Genomic DNA, 25,429 nt, shown 5'->3' with positions numbered 1-25,429 from the left:
AATACTGTGGATGAGACTTTGCTTCTAGGGCAGTTCTAGGGCCTCTTATACTTGTCCGTAACTTGTGTTAACGACGATTGAGTCAATGCCATTATATCTGCAGCATACTGGACAGCAGCTGTGTGAACTTTAGACGGTTATCAATAACCATGCCACGGCGAGGGAAAAATGTTGACACTATCCTTCAAAGCAAGAAAATATAGATAACTTGTGACCATCTATGTCCTGTCATTTTCTTCTTGGGCGATCGAAATTCTCTTTTTTGGTTTTTTTTTTTAACAACTTCTTGAAGTCACCGCAACCACTTATATAGACCCAAAAGACTTTATTTTCCCCTAGATTGCGGTACCTTTTTACTGGCCTGCTGACAGTGCTTTCTCGATGAACTTATTTCATTGTTCCTCCCGTAATATGCATTCCCGCTTCTCCATCTTTTTGGCGTTTTGGCAAGGTAGTGTGCTATAATCGGGGGCTTACGCGGGCCACGCTGGAGTCGATCTACTCCTTCTCTCGCTGAAGCATGCATCTCTCAATTACGATCCGGGGAGCTTGAAGAGTGTATTTCTGTCGTCTTTGACTTTGACTTCGCGAAATATTGCATGATGACCGTTGTTCGCGTAGTCTCGCTTAATGAGCTCTTGGATTTCACCACTAGCTCGTCACTGAAAACGTTGATATCAATTTTTGATTCTTTTCCTGCCTTCCTATAGCTTCTACTACATTACGCGCATCATTTGCGCAAAGTTTTGCGCGTAGCTCTGCAAACGCCTCCATTAAGCTAGGCCCTATCTGCATGTGTGTGTTTGTGTATGTCGATGTATATATGTTTACGTTTGTGTGTGCACATACATATATACTTTTAAACATACGTAGCATTGGTTTTTATCTCCCTATTGCAGGATTATTTACAAAACCCCTTCTCAAAAACAGCAACACCAACCGCATCAATAACGAATAACATTGGCATAGCGTAAGCAAAAAGTGTAAAAAAAAAATAAATAAATAAATACATAAATTAGTTGGGAAGGAAACGCTACACACTTGCATACGAACGTCGCATTTTAAGCAATACAAACTTACATCACTTTCATCGCTCACGTCCTCGGCAGAAGAGGAGCAAAAATCGGCGGCAACAGCATCGTTGCGTTAGCACCGCTCTCTTACCCTATCAACTACATAATATTATTGTTAAGCTAAATGAATTTACTGTGTTGCTGCTGCTGTAACATGGCACCAAATACGCGCGTCACACGCAAATGGGAACTATTTGCCGGACGTAATAAATTCTACTGTGATGGCTTATTGATGTCCGCACCTCATACGAGTGTCTTTTATTTAACTTGCATTCTCATTACCGGCACAAGTGCACTATTTTTTGCATTCGAGTGAGTATAATTTTTCTTAGTTTACACATATACATTACACATCGGTTTTTTTTTAAATTTTAAGTTTTAAATGTCGTCTACCCTGATTAATCATAAGGGTTTTTTAATCAGATTTATTTGAATTTCAATTCTCCAATTCGTCAGTTTTAGAAGAAAAGCCAGACTAGTTTATCTTCTCTGTTCAAAGATATTTTCCGTTTTCTCGCCATTTATGCTCCAATCGTATTGTAAAACACTTTATCTATTGAAATAGTTTCACCGCAGGCAGCAATCCAGGCCTTTCGAATTTCGTGTACAGCATTCTGTTACGTGTTTATGCGAACCAGGCCTGATCACTTGGAGCCTAATTGCTGAGATGACATGCTCCTAACTAGACAGTGTTATCGTGTAATTTTAATATTTATTAATAAAGATCTCACCAAAAGATTTTGGGTACAGATGTAAATACATACAATGTCCTCCCTCCGCAAATGAAAGAATGTGTAGAAAATTATTTTTAAAATAGTCTTTAAATTGCGGCCATGTTTGAAGGAGCCGGTAACAGGCTTAATTTATCCACAGTACATTTTAATATTTCCGTTAAAATTCCGGCCTATAATAGACAGAAAAAAGCGAAATGAGCTCTGACATCCCTTCTGAACACCATATAGGGTATATATCAGTCTTCCAAAAAATGATCACGATCCCAACGCAATCGAAACTCTTAGCCATTTATTGTTTTAATTTCTGTCAACTAAGACGGGCTGATATTTCAGCATTTTCGGATGTGAAAACTTCTCTCATATCGATGCTTCACTTGCCAAATCGATTAACTCCATTTTTGGAATTTTATTAAATTTTATTGTCAAAGCACTTCATTAGCTCTTAAGTGTACATATTCGAAACGAATTTCTCTAATAATAAGTATTAACACCACTAAATGGCAAAATCGTTTTGGCCACGAAATAATAAATAATTTATTTATAATATTTTATCATTTTTCTAAAGTTCTTGTTTTATCGAGTTAATCGATTTGGCAAGTGAATCATCCATATATAAAGTGATCAGAGTGCAGTGTCTGGTATACTTAAGGGGTAATATTATTTTGTTATTTTTATAGCCATCACCGAGGAATGAGGTCTATATTCATTTCGTGAAAACATTTGCAATGCCCAAAGGGAAGCTTAGAGACCCCACAAAGTATATAATATACTCTATTCTATCAGTCGGTGAACGTTTTAAACACACTCCTGACCGCAAAAATAAAGCTGTTGACTTCGAAATTGATAAGAAAATCGGAAGTTTTTGCTCGCGCATTTTTATGAAAAAGTGAGTCAAATCGGTCGAAGGACACGCCTACATTATCATGGAAACTGTGAACGGCTCAATTTTTTCAAAAGAAACAAAAAATTGATTTTTTGCTCATTACTCGTAAACTACAGAAATGTATATTTTAGCGCTGATGATGTAGTGACTGTACAAAAATGGGAAAACTTGACCATGCCTAATATGTAAAAATTTAAATTTTCTTTTTCAATTTCTTTATAATGCGCAGAAGCAAACTTTAAAAAATTCATATGATATATAAAGTCTTTATCGGTTCCAATTCGCAATGAGCATATCCGCCTGTAAGGGTGTGAAGACAAATTCGAATTTAGCTAGCAAAGACACCTACCATAAGTGTTAACAAAACTCTGTTGACGCCTTAACATAGATCTGTTAAATAATTAAAATTAAGATATTGTTGGATTTGAAAGTCTATTCAGTCCATCTACATGAAAATACCTTTCAAACAAACTAAACAAATTCAAATTCTGCTTATGGGAACTGTTTTTAATAATTTTTTGAAAATTGGGAAAATGGATATGGAAGAACACCCGAATCTGAGACTCTGATGCGGCGAAACTAGAAAATGTCGCCCTATATTTGCATGTTCTTCTATGTCCATGAAAGAAACGTCTGAATTTTTTTTTACCCATTCGACAAATACTTTTATATAGATTCACGTGATATAGGTGAATATAAGCGACATTTTCTAGTTTGGCCGCACTAGAATCTCAAATTTGCCTGCTATCCCATATCCATTTTTCTCTAACATACCAAATTTCAAAACATCGTTAAAAATAGCTCCCATAGTCAAAATTTGAATTTGTTTAGTTCGTTTGAAAGGTATTTTCATATAGATTCATGAGATATCCACAAAAATATTTTCCTTTTTTTAATATGGACGGAGTAGGATTTCAAATCCGACTATATCTCAATAGTAAGTATTTAACAGAACTCGGCTAAGTCGTTAACACAGTTTTGTTAACATACATGGTAGGTGTGTTTGCTAATTAAATTCGAATTTATCTTCACATCCTTATGAAAAACGTATTTAAAATTTTGAAATGTTATTGCTGACCAATAAAATGTTGCTATGTTCAAATGCTTTCCAATTCATCCAATCAACGCCCAATATTCTTCGTTCTCGTTACTCGAAGATTTTGCAGTAATCGCTTTTGCGATAGAATCGCACGTTTTACAGGCTTATACATTCCATTATAGTTCTATAGTTGAATTCATAACCGACACACTAAATATCAATACATATTTAATATCTTGATAGAAGCATTGCTATCTTTTGAATAGCTCTCAATGCCATATCCATAGAAGTTATATATCAAGAGGCAGAAAAATATATTCTAGAAAATTCGAAGCAGCTATTAAATCGAAAAGAAAAATTTTTAATATTATGAAGCCCTTCAGTAGGGTTAATGTTCGGGCGAAACCATACTACTGTTGTAGTTTATCTTTCGCAAAAGTCTACTATTGGCTACGTTTTCTTACATTGTGATAAGAATTAATCTCAGTCTTTCTGTCCATCAAATTGGAGACTTGCAATATGTCATAGGATAATAATGTCGTAGTTATTTAATTGAATCAACTTAACAGCAGTGGTTGGCAAATAGAAATCAATCAACAATTTTTGCAAACTTTCCATTTCAGTTCAATTTTATGATTGTCTATATTCGAGCGTATAACGCTGCGAGCGAAACATGGAAATTGAGTTCCATTTATCAAAAAAAAAAAAAAAAAAAAAAAAAAAAAAAAAAAGGAATGAAAAGGAAACACAAAACACTAAAAAAAAAGCATCATTTAGTTTTTTAGTTATTTAAAACTTTCGAATTGTACGTGTCCTTCATTGTCGCTTCTCTCTTATGGCCTTTATAATTTCACCTCTTTCTCTCTTTTCCATTACCTTTTCCAAACATTTCATATAATATTTTGTGACACGAAATGACTGCTTTTATATATATATATATATATATATATTTTTTTTTTTTTTCGTTTTTGTTATTATAGGGCAGATGACTTTTGATAGTGATGTGTACAATAGGTGTAGTTGTACGGCACTTATTCTGCAAAATACCACCATATATATTCCATTAAAAATGGGTATGCAGTTAAAAATTTTTATAACAATAAAGGATATGCCACTTGCGGCTACAAAACTTGCTGCTGTTGGTGACACTATTTAAGCCCAGCGCTTCAGTTTTGCTTTCGCAAGTACTATTACCCGCACTGGTACATATCATCTTTTATGCAGATCTGTTCATGTGTTCGTTCTACAATTATGAATGCTTGCAAAAAAAAAAAAAAAAAAAAAAAAAAAACTAAAAAAAATACAAAAAAACCTATTATGCAATAATATAAAAATCTATGATACAAAATTAGTCCTTTGCACTCCATGGAATTTTGATTTTAAGAGCTTTTGTGTTGTCTTTTTTTTATTTATTTATTTGTTTCTCTTTTTTTTTTGTAATTTCTTTGTTGAAAGAATAGAAGAGAAAAATGGCTTATATTCATTTAATGTACATTTCTTTTAACATATAAGCTTTGCTTTATTTCATAATTGTCGCTATCATCCGCAGCAGAGTCCATTGAGATCTTTTTAACTGTTTTACACTATACGTAGGCATATATAAGAGAATATGTCCCACTTGTCACTTTCTCCTGGTCGACTGCCCTACCATTACGACTATAAGCATATCTTCTATGCTTATAGTCTGCAATTGACATTCGTAAACGAAACTGAAAGTAAACATGAATGATTTATAATAATAAAGGAAAGAGCTCTACATACGATAATAAATGATTTGAGAAATTTTGCCAACCATGAAATGTTTTACTTGTTGTTCGCCGCGACTTAGCCGATAACAAATCAGTGATCGAATCGTTCGTTAACAAGAATTTGCTAAACAAAACGATGCAAAAGAGAAAGACACGGATAAGCAAGTAAATTACGTATTGCATCATAAACGGAACAATACCCAGGTTGCGCTATACGAATATATGTAACTGTAGCTAATCGCACTCGTATCTTCAAATTGAATTTATATCTATATCTAATAAAAGAATACAGGCTTTAATTAACTTTATATGGTTGATATGTAACATCCTTCGGCATCGACGATGGACGTAACAAACGAAGAATATAAATTTCAAAATGTTCACAATGCGAACTTTAACAGGGCTTTCTATCGCATTTTTCAAACTTATTTATATTAAAAAAAATAATTATTATTAGCTTATAAGCGTTCACAAAATTGTTCTTCATATGTTATTTTTATGCGGTCATGCACTAAAGATTCGTCGGAGAGAAAAGCATTTTTTCAATTCATTACCCGAACCCCAAGGCGTTTCTCCACAAGTGCGTGACTTATCGATGGGAACAAGTAAAAGCCGGAAGGAGCATTTTTGAGACAAAGGATGCATTAATTTTTTATGTATCGAATATTTATATTTATACCTTAGAGCCTTATTTTGGCGATACGGAAGCAACCTAATGCATGCGAATGCATGTATCACTTAGAAGGACATAAGCCGGGTGCATCTTTTATTATGTTGATTAATTTGCAATTATTTTCTGCATCAATTTAAGCTTGTCTGTCCGGCCTTTTGCCTGATAAGCAACCCATATGGCAATTTTCGAAATATTTCGATGAAATTTAATCCTCTTTAAGTTTAATGATATGTTCACGATTTCGTGATTTTTCGACGAAATTGACCAAGAGAACATTACCTGCGGCCTATTAGATTTGTGTGAGAAATTTGAACTTAATAATCCAATATTTTTAACTCCGTCCCATATAATCGTTCTTACCAAAAATTAAGCTTTTACATGACGGGAAGGATTCTAATTTTTACTGTTTTATGGTACAAATTGATCGATAATAATAATTTGACATCAAAATGAAGTGTTGGAATTCTATTTTCCTTCTGATGAAAACTAAGCCTTTCTGTATTAACAAAACGGAATTTTTTAATATTATGTGACAAAAATAGGTGCAATGGTGTAAGGTACTTACTTAATTCTCGGCCTTGGCTAAATTAGTATCTTTTTACTCATTTTATTATCGAGAGTAAATTTTTGATAAATGAAATAAAAATGACAAGAGCCGAAATATCCAATTATATGCAATTATTCCATTCTACATGATCAAGCTCCTTGACTCAAGCATTTATGGTGAAGCTAATATTGAATAGCAAGCGTTGATGGCAAGCGTCATAGTTGAAAATTTAAATTTAAAGAGATTTTCATTTAGAGGCTTACGATTAACGATATTAAAAAGGCTGCCAAACGCAAGCTGGGGTCTCCTAAGAGAAAAAAAAAAAAAAAAAAATGGCTACGAATTGATACACAATTTATCATTATCGTCATCATCACATATTGGCAACATTTCAGACATGACGTTAACAGCGCAACTCTGTTGTCAATAGGAAAAGTTTCATATATATATATATATATATATATATATACAGCAAATTTCCTGCGCCGTAGTAGTTTTTCAATATTTTTTGTTCTCTTTTTTTTTAACATTGTTGTTAATGTTATTGCTGATGCGTTCCATACCTCGTCAGTCTATCGAACTATCGAATATTGCGAATGACACTTTAACAAGTCCTTTGATAATATTTTGCAGCGCATATACGCACATATATATTAACGCAATAAATGAATATAATACAAAACGGAAGAACATCAAATGATTGAATGCAAGTAAGAATGGATTAAAAAAGATTCGAAAAAGAGCTCCATTTGAAGGAAATTTGTTGTCATACTTGTTCACTACAAAGGAATGAGAGCGAATTAGTTTTATTCAAGACTTTGTAACACAATTAATTCGAGTTTAAGTGTACCGAATATACTTGACAATCGAAGCATTTTACAAAATAACTGAAATTATATATAAAAAAAAGTAATGGGTTTAAGCTTTTAATGGCAGCCTGCGCTCAATTATCAAAAGTCCTTTTGTATTTCATATATATTTTTTGTTAAAATTGTTGGCACCTAAAGACAAGTTCGCCCATAGACAAGTTGTTAGTTTCTTTGTTTTTTTTAGTAATTCATGCAAATAGTGCTGCTTTTTATCCACGAAACCAAAAATTCAAATCGGATATTTGATCAGATATCGGGAAGCAACGTGCAATGCTTCACTTGCCGTACTTCAATGTAGATGGCCTGAAATACCATCGTTTCTCCGCTGGGACAGCAACTTCCATAATCTTTTCTCTTGGCGAGCAATCACTTAGCTTCCAGATGAACAACCATCTTCTGAATTTGTTCGTATACTTTCACACATGTCCATGACGGCCAGTTTCCTTTATCTAAAAACTAAACATTCCTTTCTCATTTCATTCTTTCCCAAACCCATACCCATATCCGACAATGTCGACAAGCGTCGCGTAATGGAGGGAACCGCAGAAGCCACATATCGCTTTTACGTTGAAAATGAGGCATCGATTCTTGGAGCCCCAAGCTAAGTTATATTATATTGTTCGAACTTTCGAACCAATCACTTGGTGGCAATTGCTTCTGCTATTCTCAGATCCAATGAACCTCATCGTCAATATCATTTCTCTCCTATTTTTTTTTTTTTTGAGGCAATATTAAGCATAACTGAAACCCGTGACAATTGAACGCCTGCCAATTTGCGTATTGCTCAAATTTTAGTCGTTGACCATAATTCTGCCAGAGAGGACACTGTACATTTCCACCTCCACAAGTATGGCTCAGTGTCTGCAGAATTATGAATTTAACGTAATAACGATTATGTAAATATTTTTCCTTCTTTTCTTTCTTTTCTAAATATGTAAATATTTTTGTTTTCATAAATATTGTTACTATGCGATTAACATTAATAATATTTTGTTAGTGAAGTTTACAGAAAAAAACTGGGACATCAGCTACGAGCCGAAGTCAAACGAAAATTATCTTTAGTCATGAAGCAAACTGAACTGTTCTTGTAAAACCAAATTCAACTGTAGTAGATACGCTCTTGTCTACAACTTATTTAGTTCGTCCATTCAAAATGTAATACGCAAACCTATATACCTTTATATAAGTGAAGTAAGTAAGGATAACAGCTGCAGTTGTTCGGTGTATACAATGCATGCCAATGCATGCTAATGCATGTCAGGCGAAGCCTGAGTAAAATTCTGCTTTCTTTTTATCGCATACATATACATAAGTTATTTTGCATTCAATATAAACAGCATTGTGTCACGAGAACATTTAATATGGATGTATGCGGGCTGTCCATAGAGTATGTTCTCAGATAGATAACTTACTTAAGCGCGTACTGTACATATCCATTTGTTATCGAATATTGAATATTTCGATGCGACAACATTATCTCTTATATGTACATGTAAATGTTGTATATAGAAATTCTAGAAGAAATCAATAATTTTTGATTAAGTTTTGATCCTTTGCATATAAAACAAATAACAAGAGTTTTATCCTACAGGACCCTTGATAATCTTCATTACAATTTGAAAAGTCCAAAAAATAGATCCAATCTGAATTATATATATATAGGTTCAATATTTCCTATCGCTATGCCTTACTAATATGGTGGTTAGTGCTTCTCAAAATTTTATAGAAGGGCATGGCATGGTTTTTCACAAAAGACTAACAGATTCCTATTTATACTGAAATGGGCATCTGTTCCTAAGGTATTTTCAAATTGCCAGCACAAAGAAAATTTTTATAATTTAAGAAGAGAAATGAGCGACTTTCGGTGTAGCTGCGATGTTCGATCTTCTTTTTATTAGGTATTGTTACGCCTACATAATAACTAATCCTATTTGATGAAGTATGCTTATTAAGTGAGCATGCTTTTCTCGTAGTTGGACAATTGGATTACCCTTGCGGGTATCCTGTTGTATGCTAACCATCCAATCAGCATGACGAGCGTGATCGTATATTGTATCATAGCCTATATCACGACGCGAGTCTGTGTGAACACAGATTACAATACTTTGGACCACGGTCTTTGACTGCTGGAAATGTTCGTCAGGAATCACGTTTGACTTTGATTCGCTTATTCCCTAAAAAGAATATATAATGCGATTCGGCAGTGTCGGTTGGTAGGCTTCTAAACTAAGAAGACCGCAACCTATCCAAACGACAACCCCGGGGTGTTGGACTAGTAGTTCTGCCCACCTTGACTTCATGTTCAGAAACATTCTAAACTCCTTCAACCTGCCTAAGAGGGTCCTCTGAATGGCGGACTAGCAATCTCTGCCATTCAGGTTTTTCCCTTGGGCATAACTTGCTATTTAGTACTTGTCTGGCTGATTACTTAGATACAACAGAAGAATGATCCACGAATGGGCTGATCTCTTGTAGCATTTTCGTTCTGATGCTTTTACTACCTGCAACTATATATAACCGTCACTCAATAAATTTCCTACCTGAAGCACATATATGGTACATATGATCTTTGAATTGCTCCAACATTCAAATGATACGAATGATGAAATTTCGTGATATTTTGACCAAGTTTTGTAATTTTCAAATCAATGGAAAAGACTGCGTTTTATTTATTGCGAAATAACACTGTTCACAGTGGGGATTGGCTTGAAGGATATTACGGCGGCGCTTTTTTTCAACATTGTCGACAACATTGTCACAATCGATGTTGATAATAGCTCAGGTCACACGAATTCGTCAGTTGTTCCATAAAACATAAAAAAAAAGTGCACAAAATCATTTTGGAAGAAGAAGAAAAATGGAGTTGCGTAAAATAGCTGACAAGTTAAGGACGTTGGAAAGTAGTGCACTTACTATTTTGCATTTACTTATAAGAAATGGTTTGCTCACGTTTGCTCACTTTCGACAACGATCATGTTGATCGTTGACTCAATGCGAAGTTTGGCGCTGTTTAGGCGTAATAAAAAGAACAATACCTTCACGAGATATATACAAAAATGAATGAAACATAGATTTATGACTACACGCCATAGACAAATCGACAGTCAGCCGAGCGAACAGCGACCGCCAAAATCTATCCATAGCGATCATAAAAATAACCGTAACTTGTAGCACTTAGTAATCGTGGTCGTAATACTATCCAGGAACCACATGATTCCCTTAACAATGTTAACATGTATGTGTCAGGTTGGAGACTTATTGAGAGATATAATATAAAAAATAATATTTGTGTGCAACAAGACGACTACAAGAGTGTATATGAGAGGGTAATACATTGAGAACGAATCAATGCATGGCAAAAGTACGTTTCAATGATTAAAAAGTTGCACTAGCAATATATTAGTAACTTTCCACTACGCAAAAGTATATGTATAATAGTGAAAGTGGAACAGTGAGCGAAGAAAGCCAAATACATGCGCATAACAAGAGTTTGTCGCGACAAAGAACTTCAAGCGTACTCCCAAATGTAAAAATATGGTTAAGACGTCCGTGTTTTATATGAAGCTGAACGTATCTATTATCTTGTTTTGCATTATTCCAGCAATGCAAGCCATTTACAAAATTTCAATTTTGATCCGGGTGTTTGCAAAATGACATCCAAAAATCATATGTTGTAAAATTTTAAATACGATTTATTTATTTTATTTTATTTATTTTAAATCTTATTATACATGCAACTCAACTAAACAAATAACAGTCGAGTTCAATTAGCACTTAAAGGAAAACTTATATGAATTAATATTAAAACCTAGTATAAGTACAATAAAACAAATAAGAAGGAAAAAAAAAGAAAAAAAGGATGTACACAACTAGCATAGAGCCACACTTACAACCGGTACAGGACCAAATTGCAATTGAACCTCTAAGCCATCGCAAACATGCATAAGCCTGGCAACCGATAACAGATAACAACAATTCATTTTCGAATTGTAACGACTTTTTAAGGGTAAAAACCTAGTTTAAGTACGACATAGATAAATCACGCGTACTAAGCAATGTTGCTTTAATGGACTTTAAAGAGACCGATAACGAGAATAAGTGATAGACGTCATTTAGGTTCTTGCAAACGACACGGAGCGGATTAAACAGCTCATAATCACATTTACACTAACTAAGCTTAACCAAGATAAAGTGCCTAGAGAAGCGGTTAGGGACATTAAAGCTTATTTCACCAAGTAATGAAAGCGAGTCTACCAATAGCACCATTTATTACTGTGATTACAAAGGAAAAGCCAAGAACAAATCTACGTTTCTCAAGAGACGGTAAGAAGCAACCTGTTTTCATAGGGGAGGAAGAGAGGCAATCGGATCCCAACCCAAATTTCTAAGGGCAAACAGCAAGAATTGCTTTTGAACAGATTCGATTGAATCTACATAGCATCTATATGAAGGAGACCACACAACAGAGGCATACTCGAGTATGGGTCTAACCAAACACATGAACAGCCGTTTCGTAATGTCAGGATCATCAAGCTCTTTGGACTACCTTTTTAAATTAAACGCCAGCACGGATCTAGCTTTGCTTATCGAAAGCTCAATATGCTCAAGTTAAAACGTAACCTATGGTCATATAGAACGCCGAAATCTGTGATCGAAACGACATCCGCGAACTTATGCGAATCTATGAAATAATCTGAGTAATAAATGACTTTCGTCTTGGGAAAGAAAGCTTCTTACATTTACTCAGATTTAATTTCAAAAGCTTCAAAGAGCACCATACAACAAAATTATTTAAGTCACCTTGAAGCCGATGTGATTGCGATTCAACAGAGCACCATACCATACGATATTTAAATAATTATTCACATTTTTGATATAAGCTTTTATTTAATTTATTGTCTGGTCATTTTTTTTTAAAATAATTTATTTAAATTGATTTAAAAAATTGCTAAATAATTACAAATATTAGTTTATTAATTATTGTGAACTTACAAAAAGTATTATTTTGAAACTGCGCTTTTTTTCGAAAAAAAAAAAAAAAAGACAATTTTTATGAAATTTTTCACTTTATAAATTCTCCACATTATTAGTGCTTGCGTGAATAAAATGCAATCATATAATCAATTTTTCAAACTGTACAATTTTGGTAAAGCAATGCTATCCAAGGTATATATATGTTCAACTTGTTTACTATATTCTATCGCTGACACGATGCACAATGCAAATGTAATCGTTCTGCTCGGCGCTTTAAAATTGATATGGATTAGGTCGTGTGATGAATAACTTCTGACACAGGTAAATCGAATGAGTGTTTATGGCTATCCACTGTAAGTCACCGGGACAAACAAATAAATAAATGAGTTTTGCAACAATTGTTTTGTCGACTGCATATTTTATTAACCCATTGCTTATTATCCTTAAAATGGAATCAAAAAATGAATATTCGTCAAGCAATGCTTTAGGGAATTTAAACAAGACAATAGACTCGAATATACAGCGTAAAAGCGATGAAAGCCTAATAACCAATCAGGCGGTTACAGATTGATTTGCCAAATTTCGAAACGACTTTTAAGATCCTTTTCAGTCTTGGTGGCGACTTTTTACAGACGTCATTGTAGTAAAATTCACCTCAAGCAAAAACGAGATATGTCAGGAAAGTTGATTTTTGATGGTTCGATTTAAAGGTTTAAATAATAATTTGACTATGTGTGCAATGGTCTCCTTATCGTCATGAAAAACAACTTTTAGATAATTTGGGTCATACGATGGTATTATTATTTTGTTTATAACATTCGGATGACATTTTCCGCCAAAAAATTTTGGAATAGAAAGGTAAAGTCTTCTGACCTGAGTTCACATTTGTATTTCGAGTTGAGTTAAGTTGAGACCTAAGCATATGATTTCCTGGCATTTCTGTGGGTGTGAAGTGATAAAAAAAAATAAAAAAATCCAAAGGAAGAAATTTGTTGTCCATTATTGGTAAATTTACGGTTTTTCTAAAAATTTTATTGCATATTTTCAGGAGTTAGAAAGGTCAATATAACCGAAGAAACCTAGACATTGCTGTTGAAATACAATAAACTTAATTTGAAGGAGATATTAAAATATTCCATGAATTCGTTCGCAACATTGAAAGCTTGAGAAGCCGCTTCAGTTCATCTTGTTTCGAAAGAATTCAGTGGGTTAGCAATTTTTATCGACTCCGGAAGTTTGCTTAAACCTTTGCTCACTTCGTATTTAGTATATTTATAAAGGAGTTTCAAACTGGATATTCAATTCAATTAATGTAGATCAAGTAGCGTATTCGTAAAACTTAAAAAACTGCAATTTTGTGAAATATGATTTCCATTGATTAAATCAATATTGTCTGTATTAGATAATTGTAGATTACTTTTCTCAAAACTTACATGACTTTTTCATTTTATTGAAAATTTTATTCATTTTAATAAATATAATTATTTTAATTACAGCTGCCCGTTTCTGGCCACCCGCATAAATCCCATAATACCGATCGTTGGTGCTGTTTTATATTTTTTTACAATGAGTTCCTTGCTACGAACAACCTTTACAGACCCCGGTGTTATACCCAGAGCTTCATATGATGAGGCTGCCTATATAGAAAAACAAATCGGTAAATTGATATTATATCCGATATTAGAATGAATATAACATTTCGACAATTTTATTGCTTTACAGAAGTGCCAAATTCGTTAAATAGTCCCACATATCGACCGCCGCCGCGAACAAAAGAAGTTCTCGTTAAAGGCCAAACCGTTAAATTAAAATATTGTTTTACTTGTAAAATATTTAGACCACCACGTGCGTCACATTGCAGCCAATGCGATAATTGTGTGGAACGTTTCGACCATCATTGCCCCTGGGTAAGTAGGAAAGTAGAGAAAGAAAATTAAAATTTACTTTACAAAACTACACACACACTAACACATCATTTCATTTGAAAATTATACGACTATGCAGATAACATAATCATCGAATCATATTCTCTTTTAATGGCTTCTTATTGAAACTAATCTGAAAACTGAGAAAAGCAACGACATGAGGATGAAAGGCAACAGAATTTGAAAAAAAGAAAAAAAAACAAAAACAAAAAGGTCTACATAAAGATATCTTTCTTTAATATTTGTATAATTAAATCAAAATGTAGCGAATTCCCAAATGCCTTACAAGATTACGTCAACGGTTCAAACGAAATTTAAATAAGAAATGCAAAATCCTTCTTTACCTTTAGATAATAATAGCAATAATAATAATAATAATAATAATAATAGTAAGAACATGAACAACGCTAAGGCAACAACAATAACGATAAAGAAAAAGAAAAAGAAAAAGAAAAAAAAAAGAGAAGAGAAGAAAATGAAAGTGCACGAATGGAACGACCGACCTTCGATAAGTGGTAGAGCGAAATTGTCTGCGCAAAAAGCAAAAAAAAAAAAAAAAAAAAACAAAAGCATATAACAAAGGCGCTCAACCTAGAACACAAAGATAAATAACAAAATATGTACAAAAATATATACATTGTATGAAATCCTTCAAATACATAAAATGTTACAGTATAAACACACACTGCCTGCATACATTCAAGTATATAAAGTGTGCTGAGCATATCCCTAACGTACGTGAAAATACATACTTCGGTATACTCAAACTAGCTTGATACTGCATAGAAATGCTTTATTTTTATATATTCGTTACTGCCAGAGGGTATATTAAATTTGTCATATTATTTATAAATCGTGCAAGCGTACATGCAGGTATAAATTTCATAAGAAATTGCATATAATTACATGGTAAGCATGAATTTGCTTCTATTCTATTTAATTCAGAACAAAGAAGCGAACGCAAATGGATCGCAATTCTGATTACTTGCAATAATCGATAACATCCTAAAATACATTATTTATATATTGTGGCTTAAATTTAAGCGGATTTATTGCTACAAATGAAAAGGGAAAATGCATTCCACGTGAATCGAAATCTTTCGGAATATAATTACGATATTTGATTCCACATCAAGGCCCGTTATTCGTCAGATCTCATATCTAATTCAATTCCTATTATTTGGCGCAATTTGGCAGCACTTTATGGATAATCATACTATGTAAAAGTCTAGGAGGTAATCACGTACGAAAAATTTAATTCTCGCTTTATCGCTTCCGTTTCCGGCTGCCCGGTGCAAGTTACATAATCGCCCTCCCCACCCAACTAAATTTAGGTACTCCGCTTTATTTATCCACGACTATGTCCGGCGAGAGGGGGAGGGGGGTGGGTTAAAATCGAGACGAAGAAATGAGCAAACTTATTGCTAAAAACGGAAAAGTCTACCATTTTGAGTCACTGGTTTAAGAGTGCAACATTTTTAGGTTACGATGATTTGTACTGAGATATATAAATATATATAAATATTGAATTTCGAGACATATATATTTCTCTGCTTTATAAACGTTTGATAAATTTCATACATTGCTTATGACAGTTTTATTATGACCAATCACTCGGGGGATGTCCCCTATACGTGTGACACAATGACGGTCAGAAGGAAATGAGGAAAGAGGGAAGAAATAGGCAGGCCTAGTGTGTGTGTGTGTGTGTGTGTGTGTGTGTGTGTGTGACCAATCGATAAGTGTTATGCTTTACATATGAAGCACTCACTACAGCTACGATCAAAGAAAACTTTATTGCACTTGGGATTTGAAGTCGCGAATACCAGCTTCTTACCTACTCGTCTACTCATGCCGGCAACGTGGAAATCGGCCAAACTCGCAAGAGAATATAATTCTATAAGCAATTATTATTCGAAAACTTCATATAGCAGTGCCTGCCTGCAATTGCGTTTCTACGCAAGTAATTGTTTAAGTTCGCAACTATTTTTAAAACAGGTCCAATAGTTTGCTTACTGAAATGATTACAGTGATCGTTAATCGGAATTAATACATCCAAGATTGCTGCGGCGGGTCATAATAAATGTTATAACATTCAGTAAGGAACAGTGTGGCGTCCTGCCACAATATCTGATATCTGATAATATTCTAAAGTTAAAAAGAAACACTTGTCCAAAGGGTAATCCAAGATTCGGTACGAATTTAATATAACGTCTTGACTGTGGAGTCGCCTTTTGCTCTGTGAATGAATAAATGAAGATTTTCACAAGTGCGGCTACTTAAGAGCGCATATATAAACATACTTGTAGCTATTTTACGTTTTTGTTAAGTTCAAACCGAGAGAAATTTTTATTTGAGTTTTTCACTCTACGTTTCATGGTTACATGCCCCTCATATTTAAATAGTTTTATGTGCCTAACGTAACTAAACTGAGTTGTTGGTACGGCTGGTTTACCACATCTCCTCTTGCTGCGTACATATTTTTAAACTTTCTACCTTCTATTAAATCAAATATATATATATATATATATATATATATATATGTGTTGTCTGTTGCATGACTGCAAAGGTTTGAACGTGAAACCATTTTACTGTTTGGGAGTTTCGTTGGAAATGGAAACCTAACATCAGACTAGAAAAGAGCAAGGAGGACCAAAGCAAGTTAAAAACCAAAACAAAAATAATGACGAAGAGTTTCTAGAAAGAACAAGTTATTATTAAAAGTATCTTTTTAAAATGAACAAAATATTTTCGAGAAAGAAGAAATAAAAATTTTACATAAATCGCATATTTGGTTGAAAGTGAATTTCTTAATACCTATTCGGTGTTGTAAGACCATAAATTTCCTTTCCGATTTATTTCAGTAGCATTTTCAGTGTATCAATACTTATTATCTTCTTCTTCTTCTTCTTTTTCTATAATTCAGAAAATCAAAATCAAACGATTCATTGTGCGCAGTGAGCACGGAGGTCTTTGTTTGTGATTAAATAGATGCATATGTACATACATACATACATTTTGCGTATTATCACGTCCGCCAAGTAACTATGATCATTTTGCGAGACGTGATCTTTCCCAAATTTTGCAAAACTATTTTCTTATTTCTTTCTATTTTGTTTTAATTTCAAGACATTTTCGTATGCGTTTGTTATAATATGAAGTGCAATGAGAGTCTCGTAGTGTGATAGGACACATGTACGTGCGGGTAAATGTCTTATGAGAGATTAGAAATATCACGTGAATAGAAGCAATGCATGAAAGAGTAGATTCATATTTTGTCTATCAACATTTATTTTTTCTGATGAGAGGCCCTTAAAAAAAGAAAAGAAAAGATTGTGGTATAGGTCGCCAAATCGCAACAATACAAAATATGATGAAAATACAGCGATCAAAATGTCCACTTGTAGGCAGTTAACAATAATGTGGATTTCAAAATTTCTACTGCAATCAATCAAATCAAAAAAATGGAATTTTTTCGAAGCATCAAGTCCGAAATCTAATAGTGCCCTACATCTCCTATCTGTGGTGCTGGATATGTTAAATTTCTGCGCACACACGTAACATGCAGAAGCCCCTAAAATAGACCCACCTGATATTATACCGATCGATTCCGAAAATGATTGCTGATGAAAGCTGTATGTCCATCTGTCCGTCTGATGTCTGTCCATGTGTGTTTGGGTTTAAATTACGAGGTCGCCACTTTTGAAATATTTTGATTCAAATTGTTACACAGACGTGCTTTGACGCAAGAACAAACGCTATTGAAAACTATTCGGATAGGTCAACTTCTTCGACTACTCCCCGTACTTTCAAAGATCATTATATGGACAATAATTGAAATTTTTCAAATATCTCGTTAAAACTCGCTCTGTAATAGAATTTGGACATTTTTGATTGGTGTGAAAAATTTGGTCCGGTTGGGGCAATTTTTTAAAAACTCTCGCATATAACTGTTCCTGCGAAAATTGAATCGTTATACAGTAAAAACGTATCATTTTTAATATTTCATAGCGAAAGTTAGTTCATAACAGTAAATTGACATGGAAATCAATCTTACCGAAGTTATATTCTTTGGATACCACCGCAAATAAGGATGCTTTCAATATGCGAACTTTTATGAAAAGTATGCCTCTGCATGAAAATAATGTGTAAACGAGTACATAACCGTCGTAGACGAAATTGTGTAGGGTATCTAAAAAAAAAAAAAACGAAAAAAATCTTTTAGTGCTTTCGTTTTCTTATCTTATAGTTCGTTATATGATGATAGGATGGGATAGGATCCACCAAATTCTCCAGAAAGTATACTGAATGATACTTTCATTTTTTGGAACTATTTAATATCGCCCGAAGACCATCGGGCTACACCTAACACATGCGTCAGTAATGAGTTAACATATTTTTATATTGCTTTCTATATATCTTTAGGGTTTTTTGTCACAACTGCTCTGTTCTTGAAAACTTATATGATTCAGTGGTCATTAGAAGTGGTATTGTTTGGCCATTTCTTGGTTGATGATCTTCTGCTTCACTTTTTTTGATGAGAAGTTTTGAAGCATACTTTGACATAAACATTTTCTTAGTCGAAAACATATACTTATCCTATTCTATTATGATAAATTAAGGACAACAGTTGTTTTATGCGAACTGTTCTTTTATTAATTTTTTTATTTTTTTTTTTTGTTTATTTTTTTCAGGTGGGAAATTGCGTCGGCAAACGTAATTATCGCTTCTTTTATTTGTTTCTAGTCTCGTTGGCATTTTTAGCTGTATTTATATTTTCGTGCTCTGTGACGCATTTAGTTTTATGTAAGTTGTTCTTGAAATATACAGAATAGTGTGAAATCATAATGTGTTTGTCAAATATATTCTATATGACCTTCGGTATAATATTTTATAAAAATTTTTTTTTTTTTTTTTTTTTTTTTTTTAGTAATGAAAACTGAAACAAAAGTTATTGAAGTAATTAAAACGGCACCATTCACTGTGATTGTGGTATTCATTTGCTTCTTTTCCATATGGTCTGTGATCGGTTTAGCAGGATTTCATACTTATTTAACAACCAGCGACCAAACGACAAATGAAGATGTATGTGAAATGAAGTAAAGAAAATTTTGTATTAAATAATTTTTTAAGCGCTTTTTACAATTGCAGCTTAAAGGCTCATTTTCGGCGAAAGGCGGTCAACGTTCAGTGAATCCGTATTCTCGGGGGAATATTTGTCTCAACTGCTGTCATATACTTTGTGGACCCATGACACCATCACTAATCGACAGGTTCGTCTCTTCGACATTTTATTTTTTACGCTAATCTTTTCTTTTTTTTTTTTTTTTTTGGGTTTTAATAATACAAGACGCGGCATTGCGACCGATGAATACATTTCGCAAATGCAACAACATTCAAGTCCTCGACACCCATTAAGTGATGTAATTAGTGCTACTCATGTACCCAGTAGTGCTATGATAACAGCACAGCCGATCGTGGCTGCCAGTTCAAACAATGTCCTCGGCATAGGTGGTACTGATCTCAAGCAAAGATTTTACGATGAGGTATGTTCAGAGTCATAGACTTCACTTAAATTTGTTTTGGTTTTTTTTTCGGTTTCCTCACAAATATTCGATGTGTTATACTATTGCGATTTTCATTCCTCTTTAAAATCTCGATGTAACTTTTAAAAGCACATAATTATTTTGAATTTTTTTTTTTTTACTCCTTTAGTCATTTTTATTAAAATGCACTTTTTTTCATTATTATTCTCTTTCTTTACGATATCAACGAAACATATTCAACAATTTGCATATTCAATACACTGTAATCACTGCCAACAACAAACCCATAATCCCGTCATTAAACACATTTTGTACTTAAACACGAAACAAAACAAATCAACATCATTTGTAAATGTTTGTTGTTGATTCGAAATCATCTTGTGACGGACTGATAAAATCAACTATACGTTCACGCTTGCCCGAATTCCTAACACTGCTATTGATCAAGTCGAATGCGTCATCATCGGCATTGGAGACGAGCGCACATGGAGGCGGTGTGTATCGACCGCGCAGCTACGATAATTTACAAAACGGTAAGTCACGCAAAAACCATCATTATCATTCGAAACAGAAACACCAGCATCAAAAATGCTCATTACAAACACTGTTACCACCCGCTCATCAATTCAATAACAAATACCAAAAACAACAACAACAACAACAACAACAACAACAACAACAACAAGAACTTCAGTTACACCACGAATCACCACATAGTGGATTAGCTACGCCGCAGTTAATGCAATCGCCGGCCACCTCGTCATATCGTTTAAATTTGAAGCGTTCACTTCATTTGCCACTATCGCCCTCGTTTGATGCGCGCCATTCACCATTACCGCTGCTGCATCATCATCAAACGCATCATCATCTTCAGCAACAAGCACCGGCCACATTACCGCCTCCTCTCACACCGGTATCGGTCAGTGGGGTGTCCTTGCAACCAAAACGCCCTTCCACACTGCAATTGCAAGCTTCAACAGCACCCTCAGCCAGCACAACAACTTTAACGACCATTCATACAACAGCACCTCAGCCGCCCGCCCTAACTGATTTTAAATACTATTCACCACAGCGCAGTACTGATTCAAATCTCATGCGCAATTATCCATTTAATAAGGTGCGCGGTATGCGACGTCAGTCCACTCAATCAGTAGAATCTCAAAAAATTGTCATACCCGGCTATCAGCCGCTGCCGATGCGCCCACGTTATAAACATCAAGAAGTGCTGTTCGAATTAAAATCACCCACAAACCGTTTGACAATACGTGAATGTGATTTTGGTGGTGGCGGCGAACCATGTGATGACGATCAATCGATCAAAGATAGTCAAATCTTTCGTGTTAGTAAACGAAATCTTTACATGAATCACCGATCGCCTTGGAAAGAACGCGATCGCTATTCGAACCTTTATGAATATTCATTCAATATTGATCTTAATTCAATTATCGAGGATGCGGCGGGTAGTGATTCATCATAGTACGAAATCTATGAGATTTTTCTACTTTCACTTTTTCTGTTCGAGTACAACTTTGGTGATTTCATAAATTATTACGGTTTTGTTTCTATCAAAATTTCAACCAAGACTAGCAAGATTTCGAAAAGTCTCTCTCACTTAACCAGACAATTAACTAAAAGTTGCCGCGTTTAAAAATCATAAAACAGATACTTTTTTCATCTATTGGAAAATTTTGATTACTTACGTTCTGTTCTCTTTCTTTTTATATGTATATATATATATATATATATATATATGTATACATATGTATATGTATATGTATATATATATATATATAACACTTTCTTTGGTTTCCTTCTAAGTTTTAAGTTTCGAATTTTACAACTTTCGAATTTTCGTTCTCCTTTTTTGTTGTTAATGTACAATTAACGCTGGTAGCTCATAACGTAGCAATTTCCACACGCCTTTAGATGCCTTTGTTAATTAATGTTCATTTTCACTACACCCACTACCGAATAGGAAAATACTATACTTGATCTTTCATATAAAATACCGAGCAAGACGCAATCATAGATTTCCTAAAGTAAACAGATCAGCCTGAGAATCTAACTTAATTTAGCCGGAACATCCGCAATTGATATAGAGAGCTGAACTTGGCTTCGATTTGCTTTGATTTAGTTTAGCAAGCGGGCACCATCCGCCCGTATCGGGGTTCACAGTAAGCTAGTAATTGTATCGAGCATAGCATTTCAATGCCAAAATTTGACGTGGTCAGGCTAAAAACACACCTATAATCGATAAAGAATCTTAAGTTAAATAAAAGTCGGCGTAAACAATGGTTTGACTGAAGGATTCAGTCAGGAGTACAGAATTTTAAAGATTTCTTTTTAAGTAAATTGTCAATGTCCTATAATACGATTCTGTCCAAATATTTTTGCTATTAATTTTGTACCGCTCGATTGTGACTTTTTTGGTTAACATAGATTCTATTTACAATTTTTAGGAAGATCTACTTGCAAAGAAGTTATTTACCTGAACTTATCTTTAGAACGTGTCAATGTCTGTTCTGTGCACTTCCCCGCTTGAATATCACAATGCGGCGCGTTTTTCTTTCGTTTTTTTTTTTGCTTTTGGTTTGCCTTTTACAAATACATATACGCGTTATCTCTATCCTTTTGATCAATATCAAAATTACTCGTGATGTTTTTATTAATACATTCACGAGGTGAATTTCGTGCGGATTATTGTTAATCTTTTCGTCAAAAGCCAGCTGTTATAACAACTTTTTACTTTAGGGCATCGTCAGGCATCGCTCGCAGTAACGCGAATCGGTACTTGTGTTCGACGTTTCAATGAATTTTGATTAAATAGAAAATCGAATAGTTGTCATGCTTTATTAATACGTGATTGCGATGCGTGATGTCACAATATATATTAATTTTGACATAGCGTTTGCAACATCCCGATGGCAACTTTAGATATTGTTGATTAGCATCGCATACTGAATCGCATGGCCACGCACGGCTCTCAGTTCACTTATTTGTCGATTTGTCTGAAAGTTTCAAGTTAGCGCTTGTTGCCCGAAACGAAACAATTTCGCCTTAAGGTTTAATAAAGTGCTTAGCCAGATTTTAGATTAAATTTATACTAAGGATTTCATGTGCGTAGTTATTATGACGGATAGCATCCACTTTTAAGTTTCGAAACGTGAAAGTTCCGCGAATAATGTAAACGACGGATAGATGGAAGAAAGATACATATGGCTATATATAAATTGAGTCAGAACTACAATCGCTTAGCAATTTTATTCTTCGTATTTCATGTTCTCGATGATTATTTCTTGTTGTTACAAACAGATTTAAAAATGTAGTATTTTTCCATCGTTCGGTAGAGTGGATATAAAAATAAAAAATGAATTTATTCATATTATATATGTTTTTTGCATCCTACGATTTTGAAACGATGAATTTCCAAAATTTATTGAAAACGCTTTCCTCATCTCATTCAAGTGATAACTATTCGCTAGTGGGCAGATATATACATATGTAAAGATGTTACAAATTTTCATGGAAGTGGCATGTTGTGCTATTTCGTTGTTTAGTTAATTAATTACACATATGTCCGTTTATTTAATTATTTAATATATTCTTTTTTACATTCATCATTGTTTTGCTTGTAAGATTGAGATATCAAATATATCTTAAGGATATAATGAGGGTAAAAATTTCCGCGGCATGTCCACTCGTTCGTCTGTCATCGCGTTGCCAAAATATTCGAAACTAATTAACTTGTATATGAACATATACAAATTGAACATATATTCTCGGGATAGTGACACTAATTAAGTTAAAAATGTTTGTAGTTCATCTGCTGCAAGTGCAAGTCCTCAACTAACCCTAAACAATCTACAGATAGATAGAAAAACCTATTTAATATGGTGGATACACATAATTCGCTCTAAGGCGAATATCGCTTTCTTATCTCTATCGTTTATCTGTTTCTTCTATATTTGATTAATTTTTTACAGAATAATTTTTTATTATTTGATCATTTATTATATATACTGTGTATAAAAATTACAAAAGAAAAAAACACCTAGCTTGCCTTCGTAACATATTATGTACATACGATTATATGCATTATATTTCTTTTAAACGATTTTATATTATGAAAACGAAATGATACGCACATAAACACAAACATAAACATAAACACACACGCAGACACACACACACGCACACATACACATACGCATACATATCCGTATATATATATATATATATATATATATATTATATTATATTATATATATTATATGCGTGCATGCATACATACACATATACATATAATCGACTACGAGAGATGAAAGAAAGGCGCCGGTTTTCTGCAGGACACATGCTTCGATATAAAGCCACACGAAGGTGACATCCGGATCCCTAATCACAAGCGTGAACAGGGGAGGGACGGATGAGATAGTGGGAATCAAGAATCCATGAGACTCTGTAGTGAGGTAATGCGAAAGCGGTTTCGGAATGCCTTTGACACCAGTGTAGGGCCACTACCTCTACCAATGCGCTACCTCTACGTCCCAAAAAAAAAAAGAAAAAAAAAAAGAAGAAAACATTACATACATACATACCTACATATATTATATACATGTATTACATAAATGCGTACATGCATACAAACATATATGTATATATATATATATATATATATATATATTGTATATATGTATATATAAATATTACTGTTTTTTTTTTTTTATGTATGCATACATGCAATGCATGTATATCCATATACACGTAATACATTTACATATAAATATGTATATGAGTAAAGAGTACAAATAGCAAAGCCGCCCTTAGTTATTCAATAGGTATTACTTATGTTAATACATACGCTATGCTTATATATTTAGGAAGGAGCATATGTATGTATTATCTAAACCCTTAAATTTCCCAAGTTCTCTCCCATTATCCAGCTACGTTGGAAATATTGTTGGTTCATTTAAATTTTTCATTACTAAAGCACAATGCATTTAATGAGTTTCCGAAAAAAAGCACATAATTGGTAATCGTTTGTATATTATAGACAATCACGTCTCCCACACATGCAAATTGTATTACCAGTTAAAGTGATTTTTTCTTCATTTTTACATAATTTATGTATATATGTGTTTTTGTTGTATGTATTTCCAATAGAAAAGCAAAAACAAACAAAAACTTAACTAAATTTCTACAAAAGAAAATGAAAGCATGACAACGCCGCCACCCCAGAAAGAATAAAAACATTAAATGAAAAAAAATAAATAAATAAATAAGTAAATAAATAAAAATAAAACAAGTTTGGTAGGAAAAAAATAATATGAAAATCATATAAAATAATTTTAAAAAAACCAGCGCTTCCTATAAGTTATTTGTATATATATATATATATATATATATATATATATATATATA

General features: G+C 33.6%; 1 protein-coding gene across 12 annotated transcripts in view; it reads left to right on the top strand.

The window, feature by feature from the left end:
• The window catches only part of LOC119631478 (palmitoyltransferase app), a 140,589-nt gene that overhangs the window by 108,228 nt on the left and 6,932 nt on the right, over positions 1-25,429 (top strand). For 11 of the 12 annotated variants that reach the window (XM_038023727.1, XM_038023726.1, XM_038023722.1 and 8 more), the window contains 8 exons: positions 900-1,385; positions 14,037-14,197; positions 14,263-14,447; positions 19,160-19,271; positions 19,396-19,550; positions 19,617-19,738; positions 19,816-20,011; positions 20,460-20,544. In XM_038023727.1, the coding sequence (XP_037879655.1) occupies positions 1,198-1,385; positions 14,037-14,197; positions 14,263-14,447; positions 19,160-19,271; positions 19,396-19,550; positions 19,617-19,738; positions 19,816-20,011; positions 20,460-20,544 (1,204 nt within the window). In that variant the 5' untranslated portion in view covers positions 900-1,197. The remainder of the gene's footprint in view (positions 1-899; positions 1,386-14,036; positions 14,198-14,262; positions 14,448-19,159; positions 19,272-19,395; positions 19,551-19,616; positions 19,739-19,815; positions 20,012-20,459; positions 20,545-25,429) is intronic. The other variant, XM_038023730.1, reaches the window with a different exon arrangement.

This window comes from Glossina fuscipes, unplaced genomic scaffold (genome assembly GCF_014805625.2).
Source record: "Glossina fuscipes isolate IAEA_lab_2018 unplaced genomic scaffold, Yale_Gfus_2 1, whole genome shotgun sequence".
NCBI classification, from domain to species: domain Eukaryota; kingdom Metazoa; phylum Arthropoda; class Insecta; order Diptera; family Glossinidae; genus Glossina; species Glossina fuscipes.
This window is presented reverse-complemented; position numbering and strand designations above follow the sequence as displayed.